Source organism: Elephantulus edwardii, unplaced genomic scaffold (genome assembly GCF_000299155.1).
Source record: "Elephantulus edwardii isolate Elephantulus edwardi_28Jun2011 unplaced genomic scaffold, EleEdw1.0 scaffold00193, whole genome shotgun sequence".
NCBI classification, from domain to species: domain Eukaryota; kingdom Metazoa; phylum Chordata; class Mammalia; order Macroscelidea; family Macroscelididae; genus Elephantulus; species Elephantulus edwardii.
This window is the reverse complement of record NW_006399943.1, coordinates 4,229,720-4,254,895: the sequence shown is the minus strand read 5'-3', so window position 1 is coordinate 4,254,895 and position 25,176 is coordinate 4,229,720. Positions and strand designations below refer to the sequence as shown.

Genomic DNA, 25,176 nt, shown 5'->3' with positions numbered 1-25,176 from the left:
ACACACACACACACACACACACACACACACACACACACACACACACACACACAGAGTCTCTCTGCCCAAGAGGGCTGGCTGTACCTCCCCCCCACACACACCCCTACCTCACCTGCCTGGGAGGGCTGGCTGTACACACACAGCCCCCCTCTTCCCAGGCTCTGCAGGACCACCTCTGGAGCTTCTGGCCCCTGCTGAGCTCCTCCCCCAGGGCCTTCATCTTGCCCTTCCCTGGAACCAGCTCAAGACCCTCCCCAGCTGCCCTCTCACCCTAGGCCTTCACTGTGTCCTCCCTGCAGGACCAGCTCCTGACTCCCCTTGGGCCCCACCAGGAGGTGTCCCAGCAGCTGGAGACACTGGAACAGCAGAGCGAGAGCCTATCTCAGGACACGCAGCACCTCAACAGCCAGGTAGGCCCCCGTTGCAGCTCCTCCCACCCCCCGAGAACGTCCCCAAGACACTGCTCCCTGATGACCTCTAAGAACCTCTAAACGTCCTGGGACAGACACCCCAGCCCCTCATTCCCAGTGCCCCTGAGCCCCTGTGGCCCCTCTGTTGGGCCAAGTGCTGAGAGACCTTCCTCTTGTCCACAGGCCAGGGGAGCCCGGGGGCAGGCAGATATGCTGGTGTCCAGCACTGAGGCCACACGGGACCGGGCACAGGCACTGCTGACCACCATCCGGGCCATGGCTGCAAGGCTGAGTGGTAGGGGCTGACGGGGGATGATGAGTCCCCAGGGTTGGTCACCATGATGGCACAGGGTCTGGGCATCTAGTCAGGGGTGCTGACCCCGGGTCAGGGCTGGAGCGGAGGGTGGATACCAAGCTGCTGGTGAACCATGGCCTCTGCATTCACAGTGGAGGTGGCCTGGGGTACAGGGTTGTCTTAGGGCTGCTGGCCGTAGCTAAGACATCTTGGCCTGAGCAGCTGTGGACAGAGGGTCAAGTCCCACCTCCTCACCTGCAGAGCTTGGTGCGCAGACGGACCTGTTTCCCACTAACGCCTCAGCCCCGTCGGGTGAGCAGCTGCGTCAGACACTGGCTGAGGTACAGCGGCTGCTGGCAGAGATGCGTGCCCGGGACCTGAGCACCCCAAGGGTAGTGGCCGAGGCCGAGCTGGACGAGGCCCAGAGATGTAAGTGGGTAGCCTATCACAGGCAGGGAGTGGGCTGGAGGGGCCTCTAGGGGCCTTTGGGGACACGGAGGGGTCAGGCATGAGCTGGGGTCCCTCCCTCACTGTGTGTCCGGACACTGGCCCTCACGGCCTGGGCCCTGGACAGTGCTGACCCGAGTTCGAGAGCAGCTCGCCAGCCACTGGGAGGAGAACCAGGCATTGGCCCAGCTAACCCGAGAGCAGTTGTCCCAGCACGAGGCAGGACTCATGGACCTGAGAGAGGCTCTCAACCGGGCAGTGGCCACAACGCTCGAGGCCGAGGGACTCAACAGTCGCAACCAGGACCGTCTGGAGGAAGCCCTGGTGAGGGCCAGCCACCCTGTGTCACCACCCCACCACCCCGGGGCTTCCATGCCCCATGACCCCTCACCTTTCCCCCTTCTCGTCTGCAGCAGCGGAAACAGGACCTGTCCCACGACAATGCTACTCTGCAGGCCACCCTACAGGCCGCCAGAGACACCCTGGCCCTCGCCTCCGGTCTCCTGCGGGGCATAGATGAGGCCAAAGAGGTGCACACCCCACCCCTAGTGCCCTGCCAGCTCCCAGGGCCACAGCGGAGCACCTGCTGGGGGACAGGCCTGGTGGGCAGTTTGTGGGGCACTAAGGTCCTGGTGAGTCACAGGCTTCCTCCCATAGGAGTACGAGCGCCTGGCCGCCAGCCTGGACGGTGCACAGACGCCGCTGTTTGAGAAGATCAGGGCCTTCTCCCCAGCCAGCAGCAAAGTGGACCTGGTGGTGGCGGCAGAGGCCCACGCACAGCGGCTGGACCAGCTGGCCCACAACCTGTCCAGGTGCGACCCGGGGATCGGACCGTGCAGGGACAGCAGGGCCTGGTGCATCGCTGGGAGGACTGAGGGGAAGTGGTAAAAGGGAGCCCGGAGGGCCCACTGGGGACAGCGGGGTAAGGGCTCAGGGACTCTGGGCTGAGCCCTCAGGGGCACAGAGTTGATGGTCAAGCCTCTGATCACCCGCGCCTCCCACCCAGCATCATTCGTGGGGTCAACCAGGACCGTGTCATCCAACGTGCCATCGAAGCCTCCAACGCGTACTCCAGCATCCTGCAGGCCGTGCAGGCCGCCGAGGAGGCCGCTGGGCAGGCCCTGCTGGAAGCCAGGCACGCATGGGAGGTGAGTGCCCGCCCAGCTCGAACCCTGGCCCTGCCTGCTCTGAGCAGTCTGTCAGAGGGAGTGACACAAGGCTGTCCCGGCCTCCACAGACGGTGGTGCAGCAGGGCCTGAGGGCCCGAGCCCAACAACTGCTGGCCAAGAGCAGAGACCTGGAGGAGATGGGCCACCAGCAGCAGGCGCGACTGAAGAGCGGTGAGCGGGCGCCCGGGAGGACCGAGGAGCCTCGGCTGGTCCGCAGACGGGAGAGCTAGCTGTTAATGCAGGGCCTGCGCCTTCTGCGAGAGCTGAGCCGGGTCTCATGCTCAGACGTCCATCTGTCTCTGGGTGGGGGTGTGGCTGCACCTGGGCAGGTTCCTCAAAGCGCCCTTCCCCCTTAGTGCTGGACTCCCTGCAGCCCACTGGGACAAAACTCCGAGATGCCCAGGCCCAGAAGGACCGGCTGGCAGCCCAGATCAGGGACTTACAGGCCATGCTGGCCATGGACACAGGTGCTACAGCCCCTCCTTTGCTTTGGTTTTACCTGGTCCCCCGGAGACAGGTGTTCTGGTCACGGGGGTCTGGTAGTGTGGGTACCTTCCATGCAGGCAGGAGCACAGCACTCTGCCCTCTTGCTATTCCTGGGACCCCTGAGGGCCCTCTGATGCTGAGCCAAGCTCTGCCCACTGCAGGCACAAGTGAGAAGATTGCCCATGCTAAGACTGTGGCCACCGAGGCCCAGGAGACAGCTGCCCGCATCCTGGCCAAGGTGCAGGACATGCAGAAGAATGTGGAGCAGTGGCAGGGCCAGTATGCAGACCTCCGGGGCCAGGACCTGAACGAGGCCATGCAGGATGCTGGACGCTCAGGTGGGTGCCACACTGGTCGTGTGCCTCAGCCACCTTCTGCGAAGGGCACTGCCACCCTCCCTGGGCCTGGAGTGGCCACACTCTCAGCTGCCATCCGCCCCACAGTGTCCACTCTGGAGCACACGGTGCCACAGCTGCTGGCTAAGCTGAACCTGCTGGAGGGCCGTGGCAGCCACAACGCTAGTCTGGCCCTGTCCGCAAACATCGCCAGGGTACGCCAGCTCATCGCCCAGGCCCGGGGAGCGGCCAACAAGGTGGGCAAGGACCCTGTGGCGCAGACCCTCAGGGTGGGTGTGTCTGGGAGGGAGTGGAGGATGGGGACCCCCGAGGGGTCAGTGCTGACTCCCCAGGGCAGGTGCCTCTTGGAGGTTGGGGGACACCAGGTCCTGGGTGCTGATGGCTCCTGTGCTTCACTCCAGGTCAAGGTTCCCATGAAGTTCAACGGGCGCTCGGGGGTGCAGGTGCGCACCCCACGGGACCTGGCCGACCTGGCTGCCTACACCTCCCTCAAGTTCTACCTGCAGAGCCCAGAGCCCGAGCCTGGCCAGCCTGCTGGGGACTACTTCGTGCTGTACATGGGCAGCCACCAGGTGCTGGATGGGCATAGGGCCCTAAGGCAGGGGCTGCTGTCTGGTGGTTTCAGGGTGGTGTTTGGTCCATGCCTTACCACTCTCCCCACTCCAGGCCAGTGGTGACTACATGGGCGTGGCCCTGCGTGACCAGAAGTTGCACTGGGTTTACCGCCTGGGGGAGGCGGACCCCACCACGCTCAGCGTCGATGAGGACATCGGAGAGGAGTTCGCAGCTGTCAGCATTGACAGGTGGCTACTGTTCCCTGACCTCTGTGCAGGCCCACCTTTCCCATCCATCCACATCTACACGGGGTTCCCACGGGGTGAGGGCTCCCCCTCTTCTCCAGAGTCCCTCATGGCGTCTCTCACGGCTCTGCCTCTGTGCCCAGGACCCTCCAGTTTGGCCACATGTCCATTACAGTGGAGAAACAGATGGTCCATGAGACCAAGGGCGATGCCAAGGCCCCTGGGCACGAGGGGCTGCTCAGCCTGCGGCCCACCGACTTCGTCTTCTACGTGGGTGGCTATCCCCGCAACTTCACGGTGAGCACCCGACCGTCCCCATCTCTCTCCTCACTTCCCCGCGGCTCCCTAGGCAGGGAGGCACCTCCACAAGCCGCCTGACTGTGTGTGGGGTCCACAGCCCCCCGAGCCCCTCAACTTCCCTGGCTATCGTGGCTGCATCGAGGTGGGCACGCTGAATGAGGAGGTGCTCAGCCTGTACAACTTCGAGAGGACCTTTCAGCTGGACACGGCCATCGACAAGCCCTGTCCTCGGTATGTAGGCCCCCAGGCCTGGTGGCCCATTTGTCTGCCCTAGCCCTGCCCCCTCCACTGGCCTCTGACCTCCAACACGCAGGTCCAAGTCCACGGGTGACCCCTGGCTCACAGACGGCTCCTACCTGGACGGCACTGGCTATGCGCGCATCAGCTTCGAGAGCCAGATGAGCAACACCAAGCGCTTCGACCAGGAGCTGCGGCTGGTGTCCTACAGCGGCGTGCTCTTCTTCCTGCAGCACCAGGCAAGGCGGCCCCACGCTGTGACCATGGCCCCTTCGGGTGACCTGACCCACCCCAGGCTGACCTATCTCCAAGGATGACCACACTCAATCTGTACTGGCCATGCATGCCGTACACTAACCGCACCCACTCTGTGGTGGACACATCGACTTAGGCAGCCCTCCCCACCCTGTGCTGGCCACTCACCCTCTGGACTGGCCGTGCCCACCCTGGGCTGACCTTTCCACACCACTTCCTTCCCTGGGTCAGCCCTTTGCACTGACTTTGCCCCATCCTCACCACACCCTTTCAAGCTATCTGCAGCTAGTCCTGTCCCCTTTCCAGGCACTGGTCCTCCTAGCCCTCTTGTCCCCTGTGCTGACCCTGCCCCATCTATAGGATCAGTTCCTGTGTCTGGCTGTCCGGGAGAGGCACCCAGTGCTCCTCTATGACTTTGGCAAGGGCCTGAGGGAGGCCACCCCCATGCAGCGCCCCACACCCACCCTCACTGCGGACAGCAAGGCGGTGAGGCCGGGACAGAGGACTGCAGGTGGTGCGGGGACTGGTGGAAGGAGCCCCCAGTGTGCCGTGGTCTCCACGCTGCCCTGATGACCCTGCCTGTGCTGTCCAGGTCCAGGTGTTCCTACTGGGTGGGGCCCGGAAGCGGGTGCTGGTGCGTGTGGAGAGGACCACCGTGTTCAGCCTGGAAGAAGAGAACATGCTGGAGCAGGCGGACACCTACTTCCTGGGCGGGGTGCCGCCACACCTGCTGCCCTCCAGGTGAGGTGCATGAGCTGCCTGCACACTTGTCACCTCAGCCGGGGAGCCGTGCACCCACCTTGACCCCAACTCTGATCCTTTGACTCCAGCCTGACCCCTGTGGTTTCCCCCTGTCCCGAGCCCTGACTGACCTCTGTCTCCTGCTCTGGTCCTTGGACTCCAGCCTGACCCCTGTGCTTTCCCCCTGTCCCGAGCCCTGACTGACCTCTGTCTACCCCTCTGGTCCTTTGGCTCCAGCCTGACCCCTGCCTTTCCCCTGTCCCGAGCCCTGACTGACCTCTGTCTCCCAGCCTGCGCCAGCTCTTCCCCTCGGGAGGTTCCATCCGCGGCTGCGTCAAGGGCATCAAAGCTCTGGGCAAGTATGTGGACCTCAAGAGACTGAACACTACGGGCATTAGTGCTGGCTGTACAGCCGACCTCCTGGTGAGCCCGCCCCTCCGAGTCTGCCCGCTGACTCTTCTGGACACTGTGTCCTCTCAGGCCAGTGGGCACTCAGCAGTCCCCTCCCTGCAGATGGAACGGGCTGTGAGCTTCCATGGCCATGGCTTCATGACGCTGGAGCTGGCGGACGTAGGACCCCTCCCTGGACACATCTACTCTGGCTTCGGCTTCCGCACCACGCAGTCAGAGGGGCTGCTGTTCTCCCGAGCACTCCGACTGCCCAGCTCTCGAAGCATGACCGCTCAGCCCCTTGAACGTGACCGAGCCCCAAAGGTGTGCCTGCTGTCCAGTCCCCTGAGCGTGACTGCCTAGCCCCCGATCCCAGGTGGGATTACCCAGCCCCGAGTGTGACCACCCAGCTCCCCAAGTGTGACCTCCAGCCCTCAACTCTGACCGCACAGCCCCCTGAGTGTGTGAGCACCCCATCACACCAAGTATGCCTGCTGAGCCACTCTTGAGTCTGACCTCTGGGGACCAAGTCTGAACCCCAGCTTCTCTGAGCTGCTCACGACTCCCTAGGCCCCCTGAGTGTACCCACCAGCACCCCGAGTGTGACACACCTACTGTGCTACCTGGTCCTGACCACCATCACCTCATGGATCTGACCCCGGCCCCCAAGGTGTGACCCCACATGCTGCAGCACTGGGGTCCCGGGGCCTGGCCTGCTGACTTGTCCCCTGTGTCCAGGACGAACAGTGCCAGGTGTGCCTGCAGGAGGGCCACATTGTACTCTGGCTTCTAGAGACAAAGGTGAAGACCTGGGGGCGCTTTGATGACGGAGCCCCTCACTATGTCGCCTTCTACAGCAATGCCACTGGGTGGGTGAGCCTGGTCACTCCCAGCATGCCCGCGGGCCCCTCCCATGTGGTCTGGGTTGGGAGGGTTGAGATCCCCTCTCTCAAGGTCTGAGTGAAGGTAGTAGGAGGGGACTCACGACCACCTCTCTCAGGGTCTGGATATACGTGGACGACCAGCTGCAGCAGACGAGTGCCCACCAGCAGCCATGCCTGAGGACTGCCGCGGAGTCCCCCCAGCTTTTCCTGGGTGGCTCAGACAAGTCCGCTGATGTCCACAACTTCAGCGGCTGCATCAGCAACGTCTTTGTGGAGCAGTGAGCTGGGGGGGGGGGCTGCAGTTGCCGAAGGGCGGTGGGGATGGCGAACCCAGATGGGGGGTTAGTGAGCTGGGCCAAGGGCAACATGATGGGGGCTGAGAGCCCTGGAGGTCAGATGGATGGTGAGCTGTGGGGAGGACTAGGCGGAGGGTGGGGGTGAGGGTGGTTAGATAGGGGCCTGGAGGGTGGGGAGTCAGGACAAGGGCAGTAGTGTGGGATTGAGAGCCCCTGGGAGTGTTCTGAACCGGAGTGGAGGCAGCAGACTTCGGGGGTGAGCCTGCCCCATAGGGATGTAGCATTGAGCTGTCTGTGAGCCCCGATTCCACACCCCTCACAGGCTGCAGGGCCCACAGCGTGTGCTCAACCTGCAGCACAGCACAGCTGCTCACAACGTGACCGCAGGCTGCACGCAGCCACCCCAGGGCTGGACCCCCAGGACAGAGCCTCAAGGAATTCGCGCCCCAGTGCACAAGGTGGGCTGATCCTGGGGGGCTGGGAGGGGAGGTCAGTGGGGGCTGGGCAGGCAGCTCCTCCATTGTCCCTGCTCCCCCAGGCCTCCAGACGCAGCCGCCATCCTGTCCGGTACCCTGTCCAGGACTCTGCCTGCAGGCTCTCCCCATCCCCCAGGAGCCTCCGAGATGCCTATCAGTTTGGGGGACCCCTGACCAGCTATATGGAATTTGCAGTCAGTCACAGGGCCCGGTAAGGGCAGGCCTACTGGGCAGGTCAGGAGGGCATGGGGAGAAGGGCATGGGGGCCGGTGCAGAAGGTGGAGGACTGGTCTAGGGGCCAGACACCACCTGCTGACCCCCCTTCTGGTTCCTAGGTCCCACATCTCCTTGCTTGTGTGGCCACGTGCCTCCCACGGCCTTTTGCTGCTCTCTGCCCCCCTGATGCCCGGCGGCCCCTCCCTGGCACTCTTTCTGAGCCATGGACACCTGGTCGCAAAGACAGAAGGCCCCAGGCCCCATTTCCATGTCAAGAGCCAGGGACAGTTACAGATGGGTCGATGGCACAAGGTGGGCACTGGGAGGGGGTCGGGCAGGGCCCAGAAAAGGGTGCTGGGCAGGCTGGGAAGAGGTCAGGCAGGACCCAGGAGAGCTGGGAGGTGGGCTGAGGAGGGCTGGGAGGCATTGACAGGGACTGGGGTGCCACTGACCTCCCCTTATCCACTTTGTCCACCCCAGGTGTCTCTGCACTGGACGCAGGGTCACCTCCAGCTGGTGACTGACGGGGTCCGTGTCCAGAGACAGGAAAGGCCTCTTCACCAGCAAAAGGGGTGGCAAGGCCCCCTGCCCAGCGCCCTCTTTGTAGGGGGCCTCCCCCCAAGTGGCCATAGCTTCCAGCTCCCGGTGAGAGCCATGTCCCCAGCTGACCCTCCACAAGGAACCCCTTCTTAGCTCTCCTGAGCCTAACTCCTGCCCCTCTTTTCCCAGCTGGCCTCCAGTGCCTCGGGGTTCAGCGGCTGTGTGATGAAGTTGAAATGGAACAAGCAGCTGCTGGAGGTCCCCGTGAGGATGAGGGCCATCACGCCCTGCTCCCCAGGCCCCCTGGAGCCAGGCCTTTTCTTCACTGGCAGTGGGGGTGTCATCACTGTAGGTCTGTAGGCACAGACCTCTTCTCCTCAGGACCTCAGGCTGGGGTGGGGCTGCAGCAGGGTCAGGGGCCTGGGCCCCTCCCTCACCCCCCCACTTCCTCATCCCTCTCTCTGCAGACCTTCCAGAGGCACTGGGGCCCAGCCTGGACCTGAGACTAGAGATGCGGCCCCAGGCAGCCAAGGGCCTGGTTTTCCATCTGGGCCAGGCCCAGATGCCCCCCTACCTGCAGCTGCAGGTGTTGGGGAAGCAGGTAAGCACTGTGAGTGTGGCCTCAGGCCTTGGACTGAGGTGGGCAGGTCCTCCTGACCTCCCCACCCTTTACCTTACAGGTCCTGCTACAGGGGGACGACGGGGCAGCCAAGTTCTCCACTCTGGTGACCTTGCCCGCTGAACTGTGTGACGGGCGCTGGCATCACCTCGCAGGTGAGTTCCACCTCTTCCCCACCCCACAGGACAGGGTTAGGAATGGGGGGGCCTTGGATGCCTCAGCACATGCCACCTCACAACATTACACACGTACACCCCACCCTACGTACCATTATCCCGCACATAACACAACTCCTACACACTTAACTCTAGACATATGTGTGTGTGCTGGGGTCAAAACGACCCGTAGCTGACCCTCCAGTGGGTTTTCCGAGACTGTAAATGGCATGGAAACAGATCGCTGTCTTCCGCGGAGCCGCTGGTGGGTTCCGGCTGTGGGCAGCAGTCCCTTCTCACAAGGGCCAGGACTCGCTACGTGCTCACCAGGCCTGCTCTGTACACACCCGTCTGTGCACCCTGTCACACCCCCACAGCCCATCCTGGTACCAGCTCTCCTGTAGAGGCCCCAGGAGGGCATTAGAAGGCCCCTGATGCACCTCCCTCAGGGCTGGGCAGGGAGGGCAGACCCTGGCTGGAGTGCCAGCACAGGGACCCTGTGCCCACAGTGACCAAGACTGAGGCTGTGACCCGGCTGGAGGTGGACTCGAGCAGCAATTACACCCGGAGCTTTGCACAGACCACTGCCACGGGCCTCAGGGCTCTGCACCTGGGCGGGGTGCCTGGTGAGTGTGGCCTTGGGCCTGAGGGGGAGCTGTCGGGTGGGGGCTATGGGGCTGGGGGACATGCATGCCCAGTGAGTGTGGCCATGGTTATGGGTTCCCAGCAGCCTCCTCCCTTGCCCACCCCCAGGGTCCCTGCTCCTGCGGCCCCCAGCCTACCACGGCTGCTTGAGATCCTTGCAGGTGAATGGAGCCCCAGTCCCCATCACACACCCTGTGGATGTCCAGGGGACAGTGGGGGCCAGTGGCTGCCCACTTGTGGAACATCACAGCCCCCCTCCATGACCCGTGCTGGATTCAGCCCTCGCCGGTGCCCCAGCAGCCACCCCAGCCTGCCCACACAGCCCCATGCCCTGGACTTGGGGTGCCCATCGGTCCCTAGAACCGGTTCCATTAGGACTGTTTTAAGAGCAAAACAGGATTTTGTACTTTTTCCTCCAATGGTCTGTGATGTTTTTTAGTCGCTGCCTTCTCAAATGAAAATTAAAGTAACTTGTCACAGCCAAGTGTGTGTGGAGTCCATAGAGCACCGTCTCATCTCGCACACGTACTGGGGCTTTGATCGTGTCTTCTAGAACCCCACTGAGCGGCGTCCAGGAGAGCAGGCCGGCAGCACAGACCACAGGTCCCCACCTAGACTGAGGGGCCTAGTGGGCAGTGCCCCCAAACATGAAAGAGCAAAGTTTGCAGGTAAAACAAAAAGAGCTTTATTTATGAGGAAGTTCAGACAGGGTGAGGTGTGCACGTCACCAAGGCCACCAGGACAAAGAACTAATCCAGGCTCATGTCCTCCTCCTCGTCCTTCTTGTCCTTGGCCTCGCCTTCTTTGGGCTCTGGCTTGGCGCTGTTCTGCATGGCTTTGGCAAACGCTTCCACATCTAGGGTATGTGAGAACAGACTGACCCCCAAGCTCCCCTGGCACTGCCAACGCCCAGAGCAGCAGGCAGGGTCCCACCCGCAGCCCCCGCAGGTACTCACCGCCCTTGTTGGCAGCCTCCACCGCTTCTGCAGGCAGGCCGAACTGGCACATGAGGGGGCCCAGCTGCCCCGAAGCCAAGGCCGCGCTGAACATGCCCAGGGCCTGAGAAGGAGCTGCAGTTGGAGCCAGGGCCAGCCAGCTTGGCGGGCATCGGTCACTGCCCAACTAGCTTATGGGGGCCCAGGGTTACTGCTCGGAGCGGAGGCCACCCTCCCTGCCATCACCTGCTGGAACTGGGGAGAGGTCAGCGTGTTCTGGATCTCCTCTGCGGTCTGTGGCAGTGACTCCCCCGACGGCAGGTAGGGCAGCAGGCGCTCCTGAACGTCAGCGTTGGCCAGGATGGGTGCCATGATCTCCGGCGTAAGCACGCTGGCCAGGTCGACTAGAACGCAGACACGGCCGTCAGCAGCCGCGTGCTGGCCGGCTCCCTCCCAGGTCTCCAGCCCCAGGCTGCGAGCCGTGAGGACACAGGCAAAGGCAAGCACAGGGCTGGCGTCTGTCACCACAGTGCCCGGTGAGGCGTGCAGAGCCACATGGCCGGACATGCTGGACCCGTGCCCTGGACAGCGAGTGGGAAGCGAGCGCAGGGCAGCAGGCACCATCACCCCGCCTCCAGCCGACACGCGGTCCTTTACCTTGCTGGCCGCCGCCTGCCCCGGCCGGCACGTTCATAGTGGCTAAAATGGTCTGCAGATCACTCAGCTGAATGGGCTGGGTTGGGCTCGCTGCCGTGCTGGGCCCATTACCTGAACTGGGCGCGGGGCTTGGGCTGGTCGCTGAGGCAGCTGCTGGCGCAGAAGGGGCTGGGGTGGCGCGGGCAGAAGAGGCGTTGGAGGAGGGGGTGACGGCGGCCGACTGGCTCCGAGAACTGCAGTGGAGTGGGGAAGGCCACAGGGCCTGAGCGCGGGAATCTGGGGCCAAGCGCTCACTCAAGGCCAGTGTGGCCTTGGGTGCAGAGTGGTCCAGCTGTGGGGGGGGGTCTCATCCTCGGGGCACACACTCCTGGCAGTGTGGGGGAGCCTGGGCTCACCTGGATGAAGAGCTGCTGGCCGGTGGACCTCCACTCCCCAGCAAGCTGGCCAGGCCCGGCCCAGTCAGGGCCCCAAGTCCACCTGTGAGAGAGATCAAGCTGAGTGCTCAGGTCCAGTCACACAGCAGCCACTTCCAGCACTCAGCCTGAGAGCAGGGGTGGCCACCAACAAGCCCATGATGGACACTGAAGACACTGGGCCTGCTGCCCCTCTCCTGATCACGTGTCAGCTAAGCTCCGCCCTCAGCAACAGTGCACTCCTCTCAGACACAGGCAGACCAAGAGCCAGGCCGGGCCCCTTCACAGCTTCCTGGGGGAGCACAGGACATGTGTCTTGACCCACGTGGATCCCTCGATGGTGGCAGGGACTTACCGAGGCCGCCCAGGCCGGCAGGTCCGATCAGCTGCATCAGCTGGCTGTGACTCATGTTCCCCAGGAGGCTCTGTAGACCGCCCTCACCTGTGGGGGACCGGGGTGCTCATTGCGCCGCCAGCAACTATGGCAGGACATACGGCAGGACAGGCTTCTCAGCCTCCACCACCTTCACCTTCACCATACTCAGCCGGTCCCCCCAGCAGAAGGACACACTACCCAGCCCACCTGGTCCACAGTTTGAAGGGGCCTTCTAGCCCAAACCCCTCCCATGCACCAGCCCAGGGGAGAGTCTGCGGGCCACATGCCACCCGCAGCACAGCTCTACCTCCGAGTGCGGAGAGTTCGTGGCTGCCACTTCCGCTGGCTCCCAGCGCCCCGGGCATCGGGGGGTTGTTCAGGTATTCGTTAACCTTCCGGCAGTGTTCCTCGTCCTGGTCCGTCTTGGGCTCCTGGACAAACAGCCCCAGTGGGCTAAGCGGCCACCCTCCAGTGGGGCTCCTAGGGGAGGACCTGAGGCCGCTCATCAAGCTCGGGGCTAGAGCAGGCCTCGTTTTCTGGACAAGCACTACCCCCACTGCTCCGCGCACGCGTCCTCGGAGGCTGCCAAGGACCGGTGCCCAGGGCCCATCAGGGCTACGAGTGGCTTGAGGGAACATGACTGCATGGCGGGCTGTCACCGGGCACATCTCCTCCAGTCCCTGAGCAGCCAGGTGGACCCTGGGACGTGGGACAAGGGGCCGAGCTAGCTCCTGCTTGACTGACTGGATGGGGTGAATGGAACGGCTCTACGTGGGCCTGTCAGCTCTGGCCAGCACAGCCAGCGAGCAGTGTGCTGAACCCAGGCCGCTGACACAGACTGCATGCTTCCTGAAGGACCCTGTCACACCAGCCATACCTGTCAGCTCTGAGGGGCCTGCCACCCCAAAACCATGTACCCCCTGCCCCAGCAGGACCTACCTGCATCCAGAAGAAGAGGCGCTTAGAACCTGCCTTGAACTTGAGCACGTAGACCCTCCCACTAGGGCACTGGGGCACCCTCTTAAATTCACAGTCATCGGGGAAGATAATCAAGTCCTGCCGAGACATGGGTGGGGGTGGGAGGTGAGCCCCCACAGCGAGACCCTCGACTGCTCGAAGGACAGTCAGACCCATGAGCACTGAGTACCCGTGTCTGTGGGATGCGTAAAAGAAGTCGGGTGCCGTCGAGTGAACCCTGTTCTGTAACTATCATCATTTATCTAATATTCACAGTTTCCAAAGGTCTGTTATTTAAGAAGTGGATGCCAATCTTGCTTCCAAGTCTGTCTGAATCTGGGAGCTCCGCCAACCCCTGCCCATGGGCGACCATTACAGTATTTGACACCCCAGTGGCACAGCGTTCAGCATCACAGCCCCCAAGTTACCGCAATACAGCAAGCTCAGTGCAAGGGGGAGTGTGGGTAAGCAGGTAATTGTGTGGAGGTGAGCGCGGAGGTGAGACAGGTGAGACAGGAGTCCTAGGACCAGCCCTGGAGCCCGGGACGGAGCAGAGCAGGGCCCGGTGGGCTCAGGTACTCTGAGGAGCTGAGGCCTCCCTTGCAGTGATGTCACCACACACAGAAACGATGCTGGGGTCCCTGTCACCACCCTTCCAAACTCTGTGGTGTGTGTGTGTGTGTGTGTGTGTGTGTGTGTGCAGTTTCTTTTTTTATTCGTGGAATTCCACAACATTTACTTTCACAGACTTGAGCTGCTCTCAATTACAACAGAGAACGGCTCTCTCTGGAGAGCAGATTGCCAAGCCGGATGCCCGGCCCATGACGTTTCCTCCAGACGCTAAGAGCAGAGAGGACACCGGCCGTCTCCGTGCCGTCACAGCCCCAGCAGGTGACGTGGCCGATGGCAGGCACCAAACAGCCACCTCCCAGGAAACCAAGCCCAAGAGCGCCGCGGCCACTCACGTCCTCCACGCTGCCCGACGTCCGGTCCTTCCAGCAGAAGTGGATGAGCGAGTCGTCGGTCTGCTGAATGTACACCAGCCCCTTCCGTTTGTCCGGGGTGACGGTGGTGCCTTTCAGCGACATTTTTCCGGCTCGGAACTCCACCAGGTACTTGTTGGAGGAGCCCCGGGAGCCCGGCACCAGGCTTGGAAACAGAGCGCCCGAAGTGGTCATCCTGCGGCAGAGACGGTGCTGAGCCCGGCGGCCAGGAGGGCGGTCAGGCCAGGAGGGCGGTCAGGCCAGGAGGGCGCTCAGGCCAGGAGGGCGGTCAGGCCAGGAGGGCACTCAGGCCAGGAGGGCGGTCAGGCCAGGAGGGCACTCAGGCCAGGAGGGCGGTCAGGCCAGGAGGGCGCTCAGGCCAGGAGGGCGCTCAGGCCAGGAGGGCGCTCAGGCCAGGAGGGCGGTCAGGACAGGAGGGCGCTCAGGCCAGGAGGGCGCTCAGGCCAGGAGGGTGGTCAGGACAGGAGGGCGCTCAGGCCAGGAGGGTGGTCAGGACAGGAGGGTGGTCAGGACAGGAGGGCGGTCAGGACAGGAGGGTGGTCAGGACAGGAGGGCGGCCCAGCGGCCAGGCCTGCAGCCTTTCCGTTAAAGCTGGGGTTCTCCTGAAAGGCCGAGAGCCCCACAGCGCGGACCCAGCAGGGACCCGTCACCCCAAGGTGCAGGCGCCGGGACACGACTCCCTTGCAAACTCCGGGGCAGAACCCAGAAAGTCGGGGTGAAGGGCTGCTCGCTGGACCTCAGCTCAACCCCACGGGGGTCCCTGAAACCCGGGCTGGCCTCGGGCTGGGGGTCCCGCTCTCCGCGGGGCAGGGGCTCCCGGGGCCCGCCGAGCACCTGATTTCACCCCAGCAGACGCGCCGGGGGTCCCGCAAAGCCCACCCAGGGGACGGCGGGGCCCGGAGAAGAACCGGCGGTCACGGGCCCCTTCGATCGCGGGGACCCCCACCCCCAGGGCCGCTGCCTACACACCTGCCACCCTCGCTCCCGGCCCCCGGCGACCGCTGCACCCCCGGAGCCCCTCGCCCCAAGGCCCGCGGCCCTCCCGTCCCCCGCTCCTCCCCCGTCCCGGCCCGCACCCCCAAGACCCCCATCCCGTAAACCCTAAATCCCAGGACCCATCCCAAGGACCTCGGACGCTCGCTCCCCGCCCCGGACCCCACCCTCAAACCCTCGCCCCTCGCTCCCCCATCCCGGCGCCCGCGGCCCCGCCAGGCCGGCTCGGGCCCAGGGTCCCTGCCGCGGGGCCTCCGGCCGCGCTGACCCCCGCGAGCCGGCGGCCCCCGGGCCCCACTCAGGGCCGCACCTGAAGCGCACAGCAGCGAAGAGGAGCAGTCTGAGCGCTCTTCTTCCTCGGCGGCGGCCGGGCCCCGCCGGAAGCCCGCGCTCGCCCCGCCCTCCTGCCTCGCCGACCGCCGATTGGTCCCGCGTGGGCGCGTGATCAGCCTTTCTTCGCGAGCGATTGGCGGAGGGGGCCGTCCATCGCCAGGTCCCGCCGCGGGGCGCAGGAAGCCTGCCGCGCGGGCCAGAGCGGCCGCTATTGTTGCTGTGTCATAGGGGGCGGCGGCGGCCCCTGGCGGCGGCGCCGGGAAGCGCAGGCGGGCCGCGGGGTCCAGGTGCGCTTAGAGGGCGGAGTTCTCCGCGGGGGCGCGCAAATGCCCGGTTAGTAGGACTGTGCAGGGAGCCGGCGGCCCCACGCCACAGGTGTGGGGTAGCAGGGAGCCCCGTCTCCGCAGGTGTGCGCAGGGGCAGCGGCCGGCCCAGGGCTCGTCCTGGTCACCTGGGACGCCCCTGTGCACCTGGAGGCTGGGCGGGGGCGGGGCGGGGAGGCCTCGCAGCCCCTCTAAGACCTGACTCAGTGCGGCAAGACGCTAGGGCTGCTGTGGGCAGTTCTCTGCTCGGAGGGTTGTCCTCCGGAGAAAGGGGGGCACCAGACAGAAAAGTCCTAGGTCAGAAAGGTGGGAGTGCGTGTGACCAGAGCTCGGAACCATCAGCTGTCGTGCTGAGTTAACGTGACATGCGGGGACCAGGTGGAGGGCAGGCACGTTCGTAGCATCAACAGCGGCGGGGTTCCCCTGGGAGACAGTGGGGTCTCCGATTGGCAGAGCCAGCCTGTCCACAGCGTGTCCTTAGGTGCCCAAGCGCCGCCCCTTTTTCTGTCAAAGGAAAGCCAGCTGTTTCTTATTGTCATGTTGACAAGTGGTGTTGATGTTACTTAACACCTAATTTGTGAGAGAAAGGTGAGTGTGCTTCGTTCTTGGCTTCACAGTGCCTTCGTCTCCTGAGTCATCTTCTCAGATGTTCTGGGCGCAGAATTCCTGGCGGGAGGTGGGTCAGCGTCCTAGTTCTGCTCCATCTCTGCCCTCTGTTCCCACAGCAGGTGGCACGCCATGCTGGTCCATGTCCATCGGGACTCTAGCTATGGTTTACAGCCCATCAGACCCGTGCTTGGAGGCCCGATTTGGCCAAGGCACCTCCTGAGGCTCAGCACCGGGCCTCCAGCTCCTGCCCAGGCCACTTGTGACCCTGCAGGGACTCTGAGCCCAGCCAGCCAAGGACCACGGGGATGCAGTCTGAGGGGGGGGACAGGGCTGTTCCTGCTGGCCTCCTGGCTCCGCAGGCGGCATACAGCAGGAGGACTTGCCTCTGCTGAAGGCTCATGAGCCACACAGCAGGAGCTCACTCCACCACTTCCTGCAGCGGAGGGCTGAGGCTCCATGCACCCTCCAGATGAGCAGGTTCTGGGGTCTACTTTCCTGGTAGAATGCTAGGATGGCTGGGGGCCCCTGTGACTGGGGAGTGCAGAGGGCCTGGAACATAATCCGATGGTGTGGGGACAGCCCTAGTTTCTGGGCTGATGTAGCACCAGGCACAACTCGAGAGCAGAGGCTAGTGTGGTCAGCAGTGGTGGACACAACACTGTCTTGTACAGAAACCTATCCCCTCTCTTGAGTTTTGTCTGGAATCCCCAGGTGCTAAGCCCTGGAGTAAGGACACTTGCTACACTTTACCCTAGAAGGCTGGTCTTTTTTTTTTTTTTTTAAGCTAAAGCAGCTTTATTAAGCGGACTCCCAGGCGGAATTCTTTGGTCTAGAGAGAGACAGACAAGATTGTTGTTGTTGTTAGGTGCCGTAGACGACTCATAGCGACCCTATGAACGAAAGGCCTGAGCACTGTTCTTCGTACATAGAGTTTCCCGAGGCAAGCCATTTCAGAAGTGGATGCCACTCCTGATTAGGGCAGGGTTTTTATAGTAAGGAGGGAAGGGAGGGACATTCCATGTTAGTCAGATGGATGAGGCTGTTCACGCTCTTCATTGACATGTTGATATTCCTTGAATCTTTTGTTCTCCCTTTGACCTTGGTCCAGGCCTGACATCCCAGCCTCTTTGTTGTTGTGTTGTTAAGTGCCCTGGAGTTGCAGATTCATAGCGACCCTATTAAGGAAGGAGAGTCTTCAACGCTTGGGTGTCTCTCATCCTCTCTCCAGGTTCACAGGGTTTCCGGAAACCCTATTACAGAAGTAGATGTCACTCCTTGTTTTAATTGGTTGGGTAGCTCCACCCCACTCTGTCCACATTGGGTAACCAGCCATTAACGCATTTGACACACATCAGTGTCACAGTGTTCAGCCTCACAGCAACCACAAGTTACCGCTGCACGGCAACTTGTACACCAGGGCTATACGACCTAGAGGAATGTCTGAACAAAAACAATGCAAGATGGGCCCGAGGGCCGCAGATTAAAAGTCACCCACCTTCGGCTTGGTAGCATCGCCTTCTGTCCACTAGGCCAGCTGATCGATGTTGAGGTTATTGTTGTTAAGTACCGTCTTTAAGTGTAAGCCTCTTTAGTAAGAAAAAAAGGGTGCTGTGTTCTTTCTGGCTACTTCCTGCTGAACAGGGTGAAGATCTGGGGCTCAGAGGCTGGATTGGGACAGCCTGGGATCAGTACCCAGGGGAGAATATGGATGTAATAGCAGCTGGTTCACCATTAAGTCGGTCATTTCTTTTACTCTGCTACTTGAAGGGTTACCCTGGCCTCTGCAATGGTGATGGAGGTCATTGAACCTGGACATCTTCAATCTTAAGCAGCCAGGCCTAAGAGGTCAGCCAGGATGGGGACCAGGTTTGGTGGAGGGGCTATCCTACCGCAGCTAGGCACTGAAGGGCAGTCAGCTTTCCAATGGCCCAGTGTCCCTCAGGTAGGACAAGGCAGTCTTGGAGAGCTAGGGTCAGGGCAGCAGTTAGCCAAATGACCTTCTGGCCACACATGCACCAGGAGGTAACTGGCTCGTGGAACGGGGAGGTGTTTTCTGACCACTCACAGCTGCTGCTGCCTATAGGGCAGCTATCAGGGCTTGAGTCTGCAGATTCACTTTCTGGAGGGCTTGAGTCTCCCTATTGGCCTCTGCCTGTTCCTCTTGGGCATTGAAACCTTTAAAGGCCATGTTTACCAGGACTTGAATGGGTGTTTGGGGCTGTCCTCAGCCTTTGAGGTTTTGTGGGGTTTTTTTTTTGGGTTTTTAATATATATTAGGGGCTGATTGACTGATGAAGACAGTGGCCCCTGCTGTGGAGGTAGGGTGTGAGTGGGTATCCTGAGTCAGGGCTTCAGTGAGACGGTTAAGGACAGCATTTGGGTTCTCCTCTTTAGTTTGGGTGATCTCTCTGAGCTTATCAAAATCGGCTGCTTTATGGGAGACGGCATGTAGGCTGGTTAACAGACACTGAATCATATGGTTACGCCTGGCTTGACCATCTCTTCCTGCTGCTGTATTAATTTGGTATAGATGGCTAGTCTTAGAAGGGACTTCTGATAGGGCCTGGGTGCCTAGCCCCAGGAAGGCATCTCCCGCAGGGCCAAGGTCTGACATCTGCTTGTGCTGAGGGGCCAGCATCTCCACATGTCAGGGCCTGCAGACTCACCAGCAAAACTGGTGCTGACTGACAGTGACCTGAGCTCCCTGTCCTGTCCTCCTCTCTGGAATCAAGCATGGACCGTTCACACACAGGCACACACGTGCTCGCTGGATCAGCCACCAGTGGCCCCTGGCTGACCACAACACTGATGGCCTGGCCCCAAGGACATGGAAAGGTCGCTGGGCAGTGAGACCCAACATGATGGAACCACTGACCCTGGCCACAGTCTGCAATATTAGCAGTTGTGTGTGGACAGTGCTGGCCCTTCCCTGGGCGGTGAGCCACACATACAGGCAGCCTGTTAGGCACATATGCCGCACTCACGAGTAGGATTTAAACCTCGTAGCTCAGATGCCTGGGGCGACTGTGGGACAGTGGGCGTGGGACCAGTGCCAGACATGGCCCAGCAGCACCGCTTCGGCCCCACTCAGGAAATCAAAGCTCTCAGAACCTGTGCTTGTTTTAAAAAGTGTTTAATGACAAACACCTGGCTACGGAAGACACGGTGGCCGCAGCCTCACGCTATGCCGGCCTTGGAGCTCTGGGTCCATGTGGGGGTTGTGTGCACGGAGCAGGTATGTGATGCATGCACGTGTCACACACAGGGGACAGCCACACATTTGCAACACGTGTGTGCAGTGCACACATGCATGTACCCATTTACACACAAGCAGTCGATTTTCCTCAATGCAGAGGACCCGATCGTGAAGCTGACTCTCACACAAGCAGTAAGTGTGCACACCGGGTTTTCGTGAAATAGCTTTAATCTGCCGCTGCGGGTGGCCTCTGTCGTGCTCCTCCCCCGCAGCCGGCATGAGCGTCTTAGGCCTCCAGCTTGCAGGCTGCGGACACAGAACACAGGAGTGCAGTGGCCACATGCGGGGTTTGAGGAACAATGCCTGCTGGGAGCCTGACTCTGTCCAGGGTCAGCCCTTGGTGCGGATATGGGCGTGACTAGATGCTGGGTTGATGTTGGACAGTTGGATGCAGTCTTAGGGTCCTGGGGTTCCAGGCTATGGGGGGGCTCTCCACCTGGACAGGGTTCTGCTGCCAATTCACACATCTCTTTCTCTTCAGCAAATACCACTCAAGTACTAGTTGAATCGTTTAAACTTAAATATTTAAAAAGTAATCTTTACATTATTGAGGACTAATAAAAAATAGACTCTGGCCTCCATTTCAGCCAGTGCCACCAGCCTCCACTCCCAAGTCCATTGCCTCCCTGTCCCCCGTAGACGGGAGCATCAGCACACCCAGCAAGCAAATTCCTCGACTTCTTGAGCGACAGACGGGAATCAAGAGGTGTTAACAGCTGAATGTGACACAGCCAGTCATCACAGGTGAGGGGACAGAGGAAAGTTTTCTGGTTTAAACCTCAACGAAACATGATGATCTCAAGTGAAGCTTTATGAAGAGACAGCAGGGAGATTTTGGCAATCAGAAGTGAGCGAGGATGGAACCCTGGAGTGGGGACCGCCCGCCATGCTGCTTGGCGTCAGTAGTGTGCCAGCGTCTCAGGCTCCAGGCCTGGGTCCCTTGGTCCTCAGTAGATGTCCGGACAGTCTGAGAAGTTCCGCTCAAAGTAGCCCCCCGCGTACAACCAATCAGGGGTCCCCGTGTGTGGGTTGTTGCCTTGGTAGAACCACCTGCAGGAAACAAGGGACCAGTCAGAGAGAGGCATGCCAGCCGGGCCCAGCACGCTGTCCACACTCATGTGGCTTGGCCTCAGACGTGGTGCCACTGCACAGCCTGTGCTGCCTGGGTCACGCTCACGCCCCCCTCCACTCGGCCAGCACCCTTTCCTTGGATTGGACCCAGGGGACACTTTGGGAAGAGGACTTGGCCAACGTGACAATTACACCTTCCATTAAAGCAGCGGAATTACTTGTGCTTCTTGTCCTTAAATCAAGGAGGGTGGTGGTAGGGAGAGCAAAGGGAACACTCCTCCCACCAGGGACAGACCCATGCCCACACTGGACAGCCCAGTGCCCACATGGCTTCATGTCCATGTGCCCACCCACCTGCCTGGATTTTCCAGTGTCCATGAGCTCAGATGGCCCTGAACCCAGAAAGCCTCACGTCCACATGCCCGGAGGGCCCCATGTCCATGTACCTGCCCACTTAGATGGCCTCACACCCATGTGCCAGATGACCCCACACCCAGACATCCCCATGTCCATGCACCTGTCCACCTGGATGGCTCCACACCTGCCCACGCACCCAGAGGTGCTCACGCCCATGTGCCTGCCTGATGGTCTCACAGCCTCATGTCCACACGCATAGACAGTCCTATTCCATGCACCTGTCCACGCACCCAGGTCCTCACAGCCACATGCCAGGACAGCCCTGCGCCTGCCCACATGCCCAGATAGTCCCACACCCAGATAGCCTCACATTCATGCACATGGATGGCCCTGCATCTGCCCACCCACCTGGACAGCCTCACATCCATGCACCCATCCACCTAGTTGGCCTCATATCTGCCCATGAGCTCTGAGGCCCTGCAACCATGTGCCCAGATAGCCTTGTGTCCACACAGCCTCCCGCCTGGATGGCCTCGTGCCCTGAACAAGAGGACAAGTGCCCTGCCCTTTCCCAGCAGAAGCATGTGACAGAAGGACTCAGGACCTGTGCAGATGGCCACTGAGGACAGGCTAGGAGAGCCAGCTACAGTGCTTACCGCTCAGGACAAAATGTTGTTTTCACAACACAGGTTTTGAATTTAATACATGAAACCAAACAAGGATAATACGGCCAAGCTGTTTTTCTTTGAACAAGGGCAAATCCCAAGATCAAACCTTTAAGACCACCAAGTAATTAAATCAGGAACCCGAGCTGTCGGCCACTTGAAGACAGTGGGGACGCTGCTGGGGATTAGGCTCCGAAGCAGTGCCTGATGGGAAATGGCACGTCTGCGGCCGTTCAAAGCCACCGGGGGCTCCAGAGATGCCATCCGCCTGACCCTACATCCTTCGAGTCAGGTCCAACTCACACAGCTGCCCGCCGGCTTTTCGAGCCTGTAAAGCTCAGAATGCCCGTCTTTTTCCCTTCAGAGCAGCTCATGGATTCGAACCGCCTGAGAAGTGAGGCCGTTTGGTTGGCAGTGCACGCACACCACAGGCGGTGCCACGAACGTGCCTCTCAGCCCGTGTGATGCACGTACAAGCCATGAGTGTTCACACATCTGTGTGGACAGTATGAACGTGGAAAGTGTGCATGAGCCATGAGTGCTGGCAGGAATCTGTGTGCAAAGTATTAACAGACATGCACAAAGAATGCAGCACTTTGGTGACTGAGGCCCACAAAGTGGGGACAAAAAAACCCACAGAATGAGAGGTCCGAGGCTCTCACGTGAAGCAGCCTGAGGAATGCCGTGTCCGTCCCACGGTGTGTACCCTGTGTGCCAACGCTGTGCTGAGCTGGGATGCCACTGACGGCACATGCCCTGCTGCAGCGCGACGCAGTGCAAGATGGGAAGACACGATACGGACGCAGTGTGGTGAGAGAGCAAGGCGTGATGTGGCCGGAGGGGCACCATGCTACCTGGTGTGCTGTGGTGTGACATGGATGCAGTGTGACCTGGTGTGGCGTTGAGAGTCATGGCGTGGTGTGGGCCTGTCACGTCCTACAGTGTAGTGTGGATGTCGTGTGACCTGGTGTGGTGAGAGTCATGGCATGCGTGGTGTGTGCGGTGTCACATCCTACGGTGTACTGTGCACGTGATGTGACCTGGCATGGTGTGCGTAGTGTGACCTGGATGGAGCATGACCTGGCGGGGGTGACTTGAGTATGTGATGTGACACGAAGCGATGTGGTATGGTGTCACGAGTGTGGGGTGGCCTCCAGGGCCAGCATCTCCCTGGGCCTGCTGTAGGAGAGGGTCACACAGCGAGGGACCATGGGCACCACATGCTGGCTGCACGTGGAGCTTCCCTTGACAGGGCATCACGTGAGCTGTCCCTTCTAAAGCCAGGACCTTGCTTCCGGCCATGGATCATGTCAAATGGACCCTACTTGACATGACGTCCACTGCACTGGCCCCAGCCACCTGATGCTCCTGGACAGGGGCCATCATGATGATCTGGTGGCTACTGTTGCCATGTTCATTGTGAAGCCACTATGTCCACCAGTCCCGACCTCGCTCCCCAGGCCCTACCTTGTCCACTCACTGCTTACTTTGTCCCACAGGCTCCCACCTTGTGCCATGGCCTTCACCTCGTCTACCAGGCCGTCCCCTCTCGGGATCTGGCCCCCACGCTGGCCCCTGGCCCCCATTTTGTCTCCCAGGCCGTCCCCTCTCGGGCCCTGGCCCCCACATCAGGTCCTGGTCCCCACCTCGTCCACCAGGACATCTCCTCTTGGGCCCTGGCCCCCACCCTGGCCCCTGGCCCCCACCTTGTCCGCCAGGCTATCTCCTCTCGGGCCCGCTCCCGCCGGGCATCACGCTGCTTCTCTTCCAGACGCTCCTTCTCTCGACTCGCCAGATCTAGGGTCAAGCAGACAGGCCCAGGTGAGGACTGGGTAAGGAGTAGCCCTGCTTTCCTTCAGAGACACAGTCAGGAGGCCAAGAAGAGCACCTGACACCCCTGCAGACCCGAGTCATGCCTGGGTCAGTCTGCGAAAAAATAGCGTGATCCAGAAACCAGCCACCGCAATCCAGGACGTCACTGAGGCCTACAGAGTCAGGAGAGCACAGCCAGCCAGGCCCCGGGGTAGAAGGCACACGTCCCAGTGCAGAAAGAGCCAGGAGCCGGACCCATACTTCAGCGTGCTCTGCATGTCGCAGCTCAAGGCCATGTGTATGTCGGAACGTGGACGGGACTGTTACCTAACACAGCCAGCAAAAGGCCTGCCGCCAGGTTCACTCCCAAGTGATGCCTCTGTGACCCTCGCCTCACGAGACAGAAGGGACCAGGTGATGCAGGGGCTTACATATGGGGCTGCTACCATCAGGTTGGGGGTTTGATTTTCCTAGCTGCTTCCACAGGCATCTGTGAGGTGGGACTGGGGCAGCTGGAGGCTAACATTTACAGCCTCAGAACCCAGTGGAGGGTCGCGGCGAGCTCGAGGGCACTGGGCAGTAGTGGGTTGTAGCAGATATGCTCTGGTGCCCAGCGTCAGAGAAAGGTGGGTGGCTGTGAGGTTCACTTGCTTGATTTGGCATCTGATGTTCAGACACGAACATTCTGTGCTGGCTGAGGACCCACAGCTCCCTGTCGCCCACTGTGGCTGAGGTGTGAATGGCTTCCTTCATGGACACTAATGCACAGCAGTGGTCACTCAGGGCTAGCCGCTGTGCTCTGCGCAATCTCCCTGCATTTACTCGTGGGGGATGCACTAAGGACAGGCCGTGTGGGGCTGCACAGTCCAAGCACATGGTCTCAGTCTCCACCAGGATGGATGTCAGTCACCTCCTCCCAACCTCCGGAATGGCCGAGGAAGCACATGTACCCATGTGGCCGTTCTCCATTCCTCGGATGTCAGGGCGCAGACGGCAGTCTGTGGGGGGCAGGCTCTCCTCCATGCCGTCCTGCAGCTCATTGAGGGTCACAGTGAAGCTGGTGAAGTTGTACATCTGCAAACAATGGGAGTGAGCGGTACCCAGCACACACGCAGCACTGACTCCCATTCAGCACGGCTGCTGACCGGGCTCCTCGACCCTGCCTGCCCCGTGTCCTCCTGACAGCCCTCGCCTGCCCCTTCCCCCAGTTCTGGATGCACTGCCACCCCAAGATGCCTGCCCCGCACTGTCCTGACCACTCTCCACCCACGGGGCCGTTGTCAAACCAGCAGCTCAAAACCCTGGAGAAGCCACACCCCGTGAGGACAGCTGCGTCTGCTCCCAGAGTTTCTCCCGTGGGGCCAGCTTCACAGCCCCTGAGTCTCACCTACCCTTCCTGCCCCCCCAGGCCAGCTCCACACTGCCTGCCTGCCCCTTCTCCCATCTACCCTCCAGCCTCTGGCCACCACAGCCCCTTGCCCTGGTCCCTACTCGCCCTGTTCCCCAGAGTGCAGGGTGGTGAGAGAGTGGGGTGAACCCACACAGGCTTCTAGGAGGTGGGGAGGAGGACCAGGGAGACCTGGGATGAGGAGGGCAGGGCCGACCGGGGTCAGCAGGGCTGAGGGGAGCAGGTGGCCCGGGGTCAGCAGGGCTGAGGGGAGCAGGTGGCCCGGGGTCAGCAGGGCTGAGGGGAGCAGG

At 61.4% G+C, this 25,176-nt stretch overlaps 3 protein-coding genes across 4 annotated transcripts in view; 1 reads left to right on the top strand and 2 right to left on the bottom strand.

Annotated features, from left to right (window-relative positions):
* LAMA5 (laminin, alpha 5) overlaps positions 1 to 9,980 on the top strand; it is a 50,438-nt gene extending 40,458 nt beyond the window's left edge. Inside the window, exons 52-82 of the mRNA XM_006896935.1 lie at positions 300 to 410; positions 594 to 705; positions 967 to 1,134; positions 1,280 to 1,476; positions 1,566 to 1,682; positions 1,810 to 1,964; positions 2,159 to 2,300; positions 2,390 to 2,492; positions 2,678 to 2,788; positions 2,969 to 3,145; positions 3,251 to 3,399; positions 3,565 to 3,735; positions 3,830 to 3,966; positions 4,107 to 4,260; positions 4,361 to 4,494; positions 4,577 to 4,739; positions 5,116 to 5,241; positions 5,348 to 5,496; positions 5,787 to 5,919; positions 6,010 to 6,146; positions 6,618 to 6,755; positions 6,887 to 7,048; positions 7,389 to 7,524; positions 7,605 to 7,753; positions 7,878 to 8,070; positions 8,239 to 8,414; positions 8,499 to 8,650; positions 8,766 to 8,899; positions 8,979 to 9,072; positions 9,582 to 9,704; positions 9,826 to 9,980. Of these exons, the coding sequence (XP_006896997.1) occupies positions 300 to 410; positions 594 to 705; positions 967 to 1,134; positions 1,280 to 1,476; positions 1,566 to 1,682; positions 1,810 to 1,964; positions 2,159 to 2,300; positions 2,390 to 2,492; positions 2,678 to 2,788; positions 2,969 to 3,145; positions 3,251 to 3,399; positions 3,565 to 3,735; positions 3,830 to 3,966; positions 4,107 to 4,260; positions 4,361 to 4,494; positions 4,577 to 4,739; positions 5,116 to 5,241; positions 5,348 to 5,496; positions 5,787 to 5,919; positions 6,010 to 6,146; positions 6,618 to 6,755; positions 6,887 to 7,048; positions 7,389 to 7,524; positions 7,605 to 7,753; positions 7,878 to 8,070; positions 8,239 to 8,414; positions 8,499 to 8,650; positions 8,766 to 8,899; positions 8,979 to 9,072; positions 9,582 to 9,704; positions 9,826 to 9,980 (4,458 nt within the window). The remainder of the gene's footprint in view (positions 1 to 299; positions 411 to 593; positions 706 to 966; positions 1,135 to 1,279; positions 1,477 to 1,565; positions 1,683 to 1,809; positions 1,965 to 2,158; positions 2,301 to 2,389; positions 2,493 to 2,677; positions 2,789 to 2,968; positions 3,146 to 3,250; positions 3,400 to 3,564; positions 3,736 to 3,829; positions 3,967 to 4,106; positions 4,261 to 4,360; positions 4,495 to 4,576; positions 4,740 to 5,115; positions 5,242 to 5,347; positions 5,497 to 5,786; positions 5,920 to 6,009; positions 6,147 to 6,617; positions 6,756 to 6,886; positions 7,049 to 7,388; positions 7,525 to 7,604; positions 7,754 to 7,877; positions 8,071 to 8,238; positions 8,415 to 8,498; positions 8,651 to 8,765; positions 8,900 to 8,978; positions 9,073 to 9,581; positions 9,705 to 9,825) is intronic.
* A 486-nt stretch (positions 9,981 to 10,466) lies between these two features.
* ADRM1 (adhesion regulating molecule 1) lies at positions 10,467 to 14,233 on the bottom strand. Of its 2 annotated transcripts, XM_006896871.1 has the most exons (9): positions 14,021 to 14,233; positions 13,038 to 13,154; positions 12,406 to 12,529; positions 12,078 to 12,164; positions 11,705 to 11,786; positions 11,310 to 11,542; positions 10,899 to 11,056; positions 10,674 to 10,776; positions 10,467 to 10,573 (listed from the first exon to the last, which is right to left on the bottom strand). In XM_006896871.1, the coding sequence occupies exons 1-9, from the start codon at positions 14,231 to 14,233 to the stop codon at positions 10,467 to 10,469; spliced, it is 1,224 nt and encodes a 407-aa protein (XP_006896933.1). The 2 variants fall into 2 exon arrangements, with proteins under 2 accessions (XP_006896933.1, XP_006896934.1); XM_006896872.1 differs by lacking the exon at positions 13,038 to 13,154.
* A 6,287-nt stretch (positions 14,234 to 20,520) lies between these two features.
* The window catches only part of OSBPL2 (oxysterol binding protein-like 2), a 19,187-nt gene continuing 14,531 nt past the window's right edge, over positions 20,521 to 25,176 (bottom strand). The window contains exons 11-13 of the mRNA XM_006896870.1: positions 24,429 to 24,552; positions 23,373 to 23,463; positions 20,521 to 20,623 (exon numbers count right to left, since the gene is read on the bottom strand). Coding sequence (XP_006896932.1) covers positions 20,521 to 20,623; positions 23,373 to 23,463; positions 24,429 to 24,552 — 318 coding nt within the window. The remainder of the gene's footprint in view (positions 20,624 to 23,372; positions 23,464 to 24,428; positions 24,553 to 25,176) is intronic.

Excerpts from the sequence above, each read along its gene's own strand:
- ADRM1 (XM_006896871.1), bottom strand. The coding sequence starts at position 14,233 with ATGACCACTTCGGGCGCTCTGTTTCCAAGCCTGGTGCCGGGCTCCCGG. Across the intron at positions 11,787-12,077 it reads TGCCGGCCTGGGCGGCCTCG|GTGGACTTGGGGCCCTGACT; the intron begins GTAAGTCCCTGC and ends TCTCTCTCACAG. Across the intron at positions 11,543-11,704 it reads GCCAGCAGCTCTTCATCCAG|TTCTCGGAGCCAGTCGGCCG; the intron begins GTGAGCCCAGGC and ends ACTCCACTGCAG.